Raw genomic sequence first — 9,579 nt, 5'->3', positions numbered from 1 at the left:
TTTATTTGTATTTTATATTAATATTTTATTTTATACATTTTATTCAAAATATTTTACAAGGAGAATGCAAATTTATTTTTATTTTATATTTATATTTTATTTGATACATTTATTAGAATTTTTAAATTACAAAATTCTGTATTTCTTTTGAACTTTTATTTTATTTTATTTTATTTATATTTCATATGATTTTATTGTGTACATTTTATTTGAAACTTTTCACAAGGAGAATGGCAAATAATTTAATATTTATATTTATTTTATACATTTTATTCGAATTTTTAAATCACACATTTCTATAATTTTTTAAACATTTTTTACATTTTATCAGTATTTTAAATTATTTTATACATTTTATTTTAAGTTTTTCACAAGGCGAATGGCAATGTATTTTTATTTTATATTTATACTTTATTTGATACATTTTCTTTCATTTTTCTTCACAAGGAGAATGCCAATTTCTTTTAAAATTTCTTTTTAAAGATATTTTTGTACAGAACTAATTTTTTCTTGCCACATTGCCGACAAAGAATAAAACTTCTTCAACTGAAATAATTGTTCATGAGGACATTGTCAATCCAAATTTCTCAAAGATTTTTCATCACTCTTGACAGACACATTAATGTAGAACCACTCAAAAGTTCAAAATCATGTCAGCAGTTCAGACAATAAACGTGTCAATTACGCAAATCTGCAATCAAGCGGTGTTGTTGATCTCGGGCATTTTAATCCTCAATCAATCGGACGCTGTGTGTCTTTGATTTCCTTCCAATTCTTCAATGGTGCGATCATCCACACAAATAATAATCAATTAACTCAATAATCAGTCGTGACGTGCGACGTATTTGTTGCTAAAGCCACAGTAGGATTGCAAAAGCGCTGTTTTGCTAAATTGCGTGGCATTCCCGCGCAGGCATGCTCACACACACACATATACACACACACACACACACACACACACACACACACGCACACACACACACACACACGAAGAGCGGTGTGTTTGGTCGACTGTACGGCTAACGCTGAAGGTCAGACAGAATTGACCGATAGGAACCCAAGACGACGCTATCGACTACAAATGAGGTGCTTTTCTTCATCAAAGCAAGGCACGCATCCAGAAGACAGGCACACAGATGTCCAGCAGACACCCTGCGATGTGTCCGCTCCAATCAAAAAACATCTATAAAATGTCCTCTGCCAGCTCAGCGTTTTTTCTTTTTCTTTTTTTCCTCAGCTAGCGGTTCCCTTCAGCCTTCTGCGGACAGCCATTTTGCAACACACGCATTTTCTATTCATCCTCAATTCCCATTTCTGCTTTCCCAGTCTCCCGGCAGCCTCATTTTGATAAACACTTTGATTCCGTAAGCGTTTATTTTGTTATATTATTTTATTTCATGGGTCTTTTTTTGGGGAGCGGGCTGTAATTGATGAAACGTGGATACTTATTGCACTGTTTATCCATCACCGTTATTAACCTTGATTTAAAGGTGTTATTTGTCTCGGCGGTTAACGAATGTGAAGACGACGCCTTAGTGACGAAAATCTCGGGATACTTCATTAATCCTGATGTCACTTTCATGACACATTTCATTAGTTTGAAGACGACGAAGCCCGTGCAGTGCTCGTAAAGGAGACGCCCATGTGGGGAAATTTGGCCTCTTGAGGCAGCTTGTTGACCCCACAAGCGCGATCACAATGAATTCTGGTGGGGCGGGGGGGGGGGGGGGGGAGAATGCAACAATCGTATGCATCGCTTTTATGGTTTGGCTTTCTCTCGTCTTAAGTCGAACGAGATTTATTGCAGGACGTGTTTGTAAGGGTCTCACTGGACAGTGTAACTAGCTTCAACATTCCTCGTTCTCACGCAAAAAAACATACAGGAACATCCGAGTAGGCCTTACAAATTGATCTGCTAGCTTCATGCTGACATAGACCTTCCTCTTTGTTGTAAAATATATTAGCATAAACATTGCGCTAATTATAAACATACCCAGCAACGACCCGTGTTTCAACGATTCGTGTTAGCCAAAATTACATTTAACTTATTCACTGCAATCCCCGAATTTATTCGGAATTGAAAATATGACGTGGAGCTTTTTGTTCCCTTCCACGAGGGGGCAGCATTTCACTTTTTTCTATGTTACCACTTTTTTAAATCAATATGTATGTATTAGATTGTATTTTGTACAGCTGCCCCCATTTCAAGGTCAGATAACTCCAGACCCATATAATTTAGGAAATAAATCTTTTATTCTGATGAAAGAAGAGAGTCTAAGCCAGGTTTCTTACGCTGCATTGAATGTTTATGTAGTCCTAAAACTCAATATTCTCTTGGTTCTACAGTTAGAGAGAAAATGACAAAAACCCTGGCACTGGAGTGGACACATTTTTGGACATGGTCTGGAAGTGAATGAGTTAAAAGGAAAATGGCTTAAAACCTTTCTCATGTCACATATGCAAAGTATCCCTAGGCGTGCATTTGCGCCGGTTCTTGTTCTCATACAGGTACTCCAGATTGAGCGTTTGTGTTCACTTGTACACGCTAATGAGTTGGCTGGCGTACAAAATGATGTAAGCCTGCACAAGAGCTTCGACTGCTTCACTCCTCAAGAACGTCCCGACGTGTCACTTCACGTTTGCGTGAGATTTATCAAAGCGGCCATCATGGGGAGAACACATACTTGTGGAAAAATACAGAGCTCCCGACCAAATTCCATCACTTGTTTGAATGTAAGTCTTGTGAGAATGACGTAAATCTCACGTGTTTAGCGAGAAAGCTCAGCAGATTTGAAAAAAAATGATTCAGCAGAATTCATCGGAAGTCTTAGTTTTTTTTGTATTATAATTTTTACATAAATTTCAATCACCCAGAAAACGTGTTCACCATTGTTGCAATCACTCACGATGCTGATGTTTAACTCATTCACTGCAAGACAATGTGCAAAAATGTGTCCACTGCCGTGCCAGGGTTTTCGTCATTTTCACTCAAATTGCAGGACCCAAATATTGAGTTTTAGGACAACATAAACATTCAGTTCAGTGTAAAAAAAACTTAGACCACAGGTGTCAAAGTCAAGGCCCAGGGGCCAAATCTGGCCCGCCACATCATTTTATTCAGCCCGCAAAAGCAAATCAAGCATGTCAAGTGCCATGATGCCTAAGAAAGTCCGAACCAAAATTTCAAATTGTCCCATGTAAACCACAATAACCGCGATTAATTTTTACTTCATTAATTTGTTGTGCGCTCTATATGTAATATATGGACGGAATTCAACATTCGAATGTCTTTCTCAAATTCATAACGGCCTAAGAAAGAAAACCGTAACTAGAATGTGGCCCGCGGCGAAAAATGACTTTGACACACTTGCCTTAGACTATGTTCTTTCATCAGAAAAAAAAAGTTAATTCCTAAATTATAAGGTCTGGAGTTATCTGAGCTTGAAATGGGAGCAGCTGTACAAAATACAATGCATACATATCGGTTTAAATAGCGCTTCAACAACAACTGAAGCTGTAATAAAGCGCTAACATAGACAAAAGTCAAATGCTACCACTCGTGGAAGGGAGAAAACATTGCCAGAAGTCTAAGCAGCGCTATATCGGCACCCCCCCGCAAGTAAGACCAAAACCCGAACAAATTCGGGAATGATGCTCCACATCACACTTTTAAATTCCCGAATACATTTGGGAATGGCAATGAATGAGTTAAGTTGACATATTTGAAAGATTGTTCAGAACCGACAAAAGCAAATGTCCTTGGATCGGCAAAAAACACTTCAGAGAGAGAACATAGACTCAAGAGGGTTAAATAAAACATGTATTTGTTATATATGTTGATGCATATTTATGCTTTAGAAAACATTTGTCTGAATTTTTTTTGGGGGGCGGGCGGTAGGACGGGTGAGGGCATTTACATGGAAAATGCCAAATTTCAGAGTGTGAACTGTCATTATAGACTGAAAACTTAAAAATTTTTCCAGTTAAGACATTTCTTCCAGAAAAAAAATAATTTTGTAAATTGAGGTCCCACTGCCTAACAACAGTTGACATGCCAAAATTTGGACATAGAGGCATCTGTGTCTTTTTTTATGTGTACATTTGCACTCACGATACCTCAAGTTAGAACTGTGTTAAGAGTGAGTGTTATTTTGGTGACCTACGACTGTGGGAACCTTTCACTGGAGCATCTCTGCTCTCTTCACATGGGATTTGTTTGTGACATGCAACCCTTAACCCCACCCCTACCCCCACGCTTCCCACTTAGCCTGTTACAACTGAAGACTTGACTTCCCACCGCTTCCCCTCCATGTGTTTCTTATCAGCGGGGCGGCCAGATAAGCAGTCGTACCTGGTGGGAGAGGGCAAGGGGGGGGGGCCCTCCGGGCTGGGAGTGGCTCGGCGAAGACTGGAACAAGTGGCAGCATCTCCAAACTATTCTGGCTGTTTCCATTTGCAGCTGTGAGTCATCTGGGATGGAGCAGCTGAGGACGTTATTAATGCAAGGAGGTAGTGACTCGGTGGAGGCAGGAAACCACGTGTCCAGTTGCTGTGAGATTCAGAAACAACATTTTTAATCAGGAGCGCAGCCGTGTTAAACTCGACAAACTTTTACCTTTTGCTGAGCTTGTTTTGCTTTTTTGCCTTTTTAATCCGAGACGATGTTCTCACAATCCCCCTCCCCCCCATCCTTTTCATCGTCGACCAACTTTGGTGTAATTGGAAGCAGACATCGAAGTAAGTTGCAGCGCCCCGGATGGTGGAAAGTGATTGCTCGCAGGTGGTCCAGCATACGTTCGGAAGTTGGAGAACATGACGGCACAATGTCAACAAGATTGGCGTGTATTTATTTAAAAAAAAATAAATTCTTGCATCAACTCAAAGTTCAGAAAAAAATAATTGCTGACAAGTTATACGATTTAGAGAAAATCCTGTTAGATTTTACAGATTTTTCTTTTAATAATAAAAATAAAAATAAAAATAATAATAAAAATAAAAATAAAAATGAAAGTAAAAATACAAAATAAAATAATAATAATAATAATAATAATAATAATAATAATAATAATACATTGTATTTCTAAGCGCCTTGAGAAACTCTCAAGGACACTCTACAGGATATTTTTTGTGTGTAATTTAAAAAAGTCTTGCGTGATTTTGTTGAAGTCTTGTAGGATTTGGTGGAAAACTTGAAATTCCAACTTGTCCTAAAAAACATAATGGAAGCAAATTTTTACCAGATTCTGTGGACGTTTTGTGAGGCAGAAGGAACCCACAATTGCGATTTAGGGAAGCTTCAAATAGAGCTTCAAGATTTTGATGACATTTCAAGAAAAAAAAGGCACAAGTGGAAGTATTGCGAGATTAGGAGAACCGCCCTGCGATGTGTCCGCTCCAATCAAAAAACATCTATAAAATGTCCTCTGCCAGCTCAGCGTTTTTTCTTTTTCTTTTTTTCCTCAGCTAGCGGTTCCCTTCAGCCTTCTGCGGACAGCCATTTTGCAACACACGCATTTTCTATTCATCCTCAATTCCCATTTCTGCTTTCCCAGTCTCCCGGCAGCCTCATTTTGATAAACACTTTGATTCCGTAAGCGTTTATTTTGTTATATTATTTTATTTCATGGGTCTTTTTTTGGGGAGCGGGCTGTAATTGATGAAACGTGGATACTTATTGCACTGTTTATCCATCACCGTTATTAACCTTGATTTAAAGGTGTTATTTGTCTCGGCGGTTAACGAATGTGAAGACGACGCCTTAGTGACGAAAATCTCGGGATACTTCATTAATCCTGATGTCACTTTCATGACACATTTCATTAGTTTGAAGACGACGAAGCCCGTGCAGTGCTCGTAAAGGAGACTCCCATGTGGGGAAATTCGGCCTCTTGAGGCAGCTTGTTGACCCCACAAGCGCGATCACAATGAATTCTGGTGGGGTGGGGGGGGGGGGGGTGGAGAATGCAACAATCGTATGCATCGCTTTTATGGTTTGGCTTTCTCTCGTCTTAAGTCGAACAAGATTTATTGCAGGACGTGTTTGTAAGGGTCTCACTGGACAGTGTAACTAGCTTCAACATTCCTCGTTCTCACGCAAAAAAACATACAGGAACATCCGAGTAGGCCTTACAAATTGATCTGCTAGCTTCATGCTAAAATAGACCTTCCTCTTTGTTGTAAAATATATTAGCATAAACATTGCGCTAATTATAAACATACCCAGCAACGACCCGTGTTTCAACGATTCGTGTTAGCCAAAATTACATTTAACTTATTCACTGCCATCCCCGAATTTATTCGGAATTGAAAATATGACGTGGAGCTTTTTGTTCCCTTCCACGAGGGGGCAGCATTTCACTTTTTTCTATGTTACCACTTTTTTAAATCAATATGTATGTATTAGATTGTATTTTGTACAGCTGCCCCCATTTCAAGGTCAGATAACTCCAGACCCATATAATTTAGGAAATAAATCTTTTATTCTGATGAAAGAAGAGAGTCTAAGCCAGGTTTCTTACGCTGCATTGAATGTTTATGTAGTCCTAAAACTCAATATTCTCTTGGTTCTACAGTTAGAGAGAAAATGACAAAAACCCTGGCACTGGAGTGGACACATTTTTGGACATGGTCTGGAAGTGAATGAGTTAAAAGGAAAATGGCTTAAAACCTTTCTCATGTCACATATGCAAAGTATCCCTTGGCGTGCATTTGCGCCGGTTCTTGTTCTCATACAGGTACTCCAGATTGAGCGTTTGTGTTCACTTGTACACGCTAATGAGTTGGCTGGCGTACAAAATGATGTAAGCCTGCACAAGAGCTTCGACTGCTTCACTCCTCAAGAACGTCCCAACGTGTCACTTCACGTTTGCGTGAGATTTATCAAAGCGGCCGTCATGGGGAGAACACATACTTGTGGAAAAATACAGAGCTCCCGACCAAATTCCATCACTTGTTTGAATGTAAGTCTTGTGAGAATGACGTAAATCTCACGTGTTTAGCGGGAAAGCTCAGCAGATTTGAAAAAAAATGATTCAGCAGAATTCATCGGAAGTCTTAGTTTTTTTTGTATTATAATTTTTACATAAATTTCAATCACCCAGAAAACGTGTTCACCATTGTTGCAATCACTCACGATGCTGATGTTTAACTCATTCACTGCAAGACAATGTGCAAAAATGTGTCCACTGCCGTGCCAGGGTTTTCGTCATTTTCATTCAAATTGCAGGACCCAAATATTGAGTTTTAGGACCACATAAACATTCAGTTCAGCGTAAAAAAAACTTAGACCACAGGTGTCAAAGTCAAGGCCCAGGGGCCAAATCTGGCCCGCCACATCATTTTATTCGGCCCGCAAAAGCAAATCAAGCATGTCAAGTGCCATGATGCCTAAGAAAGTCCGAACCAAAATTTCAAATTGTCCCATGTAAACCACAATAACCGCGATTAATTTTTACTTCATTAATTTGTTGTGCGCTCTATATGTAATATATGGACGGAATTCAACATTCGAATGTCTTTCTCAAATTCATAACGTCCTAAGAAAGAAAACCGTAACTAGAATGTGGCCCGCGGCGAAAAATGACTTTGACACACTTGCCTTAGACTATGTTCTTTCATCAGAAAAAAAAAAGTTAATTCCTAAATTATAAGGTCTGGAGTTATCTGAGCTTGAAATGGGAGCAGCTGTACAAAATACAATGCATACATATCGGTTTAAATAGCGCTTCAACAACAACTGAAGCTGTAATAAAGCGCTAACATAGACAAAAGTCAAATGCTACCACTCGTGGAAGGGAGAAAACATTGCCAGAAGTCTAAGCAGCGCTATATCGGCACCCCCCCGCAAGTAAGACCAAAACCCGAACAAATTCGGGAATGATGCTCCACATCACACTTTTAAATTCCCGAATACATTTGGGAATGGCAATGAATGAGTTAAGTTGACATATTTGAAAGATTGTTCAGAACCGACAAAAGCAAATGTCCTTGGATCGGCAAAAAACACTTCAGAGAGAGAACATAGACTCAAGAGGGTTAAATAAAACATGTATTTGTTATATATGTTGTTGCATTTTTATGCTTTAGAAAACATTTGTCTGAATTTTTTTTGGGGGGCGGGCGGTAGGACGGGTGAGGGCATTTACATGGAAAATGCCAAATTTCAGAGTGTGAACTGTCATTATAGACTGAAAACTTAAAAATGTTTCCAGTTAAGACATTTCTTCCAGAAAAAAAAGTAATTTTGTAAATTGAGGTCCCACTGCCTAACAACAGTTGACATGCCAAAATTTGGACAGAGAGGCATCTGTGTCTTTTTTTTATGTGTACATTTGCACTCACGATACCTCAAGTTAGAACTGTGTTAAGAGTGAGTGTTATTTTGGTGACCTACGACTGTGGGAACCTTTCACTGGAGCATCGCTGCTCTCTTCACATGGGATTTGTTTGTGACATGCAACCCTTAACCCCACCCCTACCCCCACGCTTCCCACTTAGCCTGTTACAACTGAAGACTTGACTTCCCACCGCTTCCCCTCCATGTGTTTCTTATCAGCGGGGCGGCCAGATAAGCAGTCGTACCTGGTGGGAGAGGGCAAGGGGGGGGGCCCTCCGGGCTGGGAGTGGCTCGGCGAAGACTGGAACAAGTGGCAGCATCTCCAAACTATTCTGGCTGTTTCCATTTGCAGCTGTGAGTCATCTGGGATGGAGCAGCTGAGGACGTTATTAATGCAAGGAGGTAGTGACTCGGTGGAGGCAGGAAACCACGTGTCCAGTTGCTGTGAGATTCAGAAACAACATTTTTAATCAGGAGCGCAGCCGTGTTAAACTCGACAAACTTTTACCTTTTGCTGAGCTTGTTTTGCTTTTTTGCCTTTTTAATCCGAGACGATGTTCTCACAATCCCCCTCCCCCCCCCCATCCTTTTCATCGTCGACCAACTTTGGTGTAATTGGAAGCAGACATCGAAGTAAGTTGCAGCGCCCCGGATGGTGGAAAGTGATTGCTCGCAGGTGGTCCAGCATACGTTCGGAAGTTGGAGAACATGACGGCACAATGTCAACAAGATTGGCGTGTATTTATTTAAAAAAAAAAAAATTCTTGCATCAACTCAAAGTTCAGAAAAAAATAATTGCTGACAAGTTATACGATTTAGAGAAAATCCTGTTAGATTTTACAGATTTTTCTTTTAATAATAAAAATAAAAATAAAAATAATAATAAAAATAAAAATAAAAATGAAAGTAAAAATACAAAATAAAATAATAATAATAATAATAATAATAATAATAATAATAATAATACATTGTATTTCTAAGCGCCTTGAGAAACTCTCAAGGACACTCTACAGGATATTTTTTGTGTGTAATTTAAAAAAGTCTTGCGTGATTTTGTTGAAGTCTTGTAGGATTTGGTGGAAAACTTGAAATTCCAACTTGTCCTAAAAAACATAATGGAAGCAAATTTTTACCAGATTCTGTGGACGTTTTGTGAGGCAGAAGGAACCCACAATTGCGATTTAGGGAAGCTTCAAATAGAGCTTCAAGATTTTGATGACATTTCAAGAAAAAAAAGGCACAAG

The 9,579-nt window shown here is 39.1% G+C and overlaps 1 protein-coding gene across 4 annotated transcripts in view; it reads right to left on the bottom strand.

Annotated features, from left to right (window-relative positions):
- The window catches only part of znf385d (zinc finger protein 385D), a 91,572-nt gene extending 82,665 nt beyond the window's left edge, over window positions 1–8,907 (bottom strand). The window contains exons 1-2 of one of the 4 annotated variants that reach the window (XM_088999409.1): window positions 8,844–8,907; window positions 8,581–8,777 (exon numbers count right to left, since the gene is read on the bottom strand). In XM_088999409.1, coding sequence (XP_088855535.1) covers window positions 8,581–8,681 — 101 coding nt within the window. In that variant the 5' untranslated portion in view covers window positions 8,682–8,777; window positions 8,844–8,907. Of the gene's footprint in view, window positions 1–4,351; window positions 4,673–8,580; window positions 8,778–8,843 lie in introns of those variants that run through there. The other 3 variants (XM_088999407.1, XM_088999411.1, XM_088999408.1) reach the window with 3 other exon arrangements.
- Between the last annotated feature and the right edge of the window lie 672 nt (window positions 8,908–9,579).

Source organism: Hippocampus bargibanti, linkage group LG06, assembly GCF_051943395.1.
Source record: "Hippocampus bargibanti isolate YZ-2025 linkage group LG06, ASM5194339v1, whole genome shotgun sequence".
Lineage (NCBI taxonomy): Eukaryota > Metazoa > Chordata > Actinopteri > Syngnathiformes > Syngnathidae > Hippocampus > Hippocampus bargibanti.
This window is presented reverse-complemented; position numbering and strand designations above follow the sequence as displayed.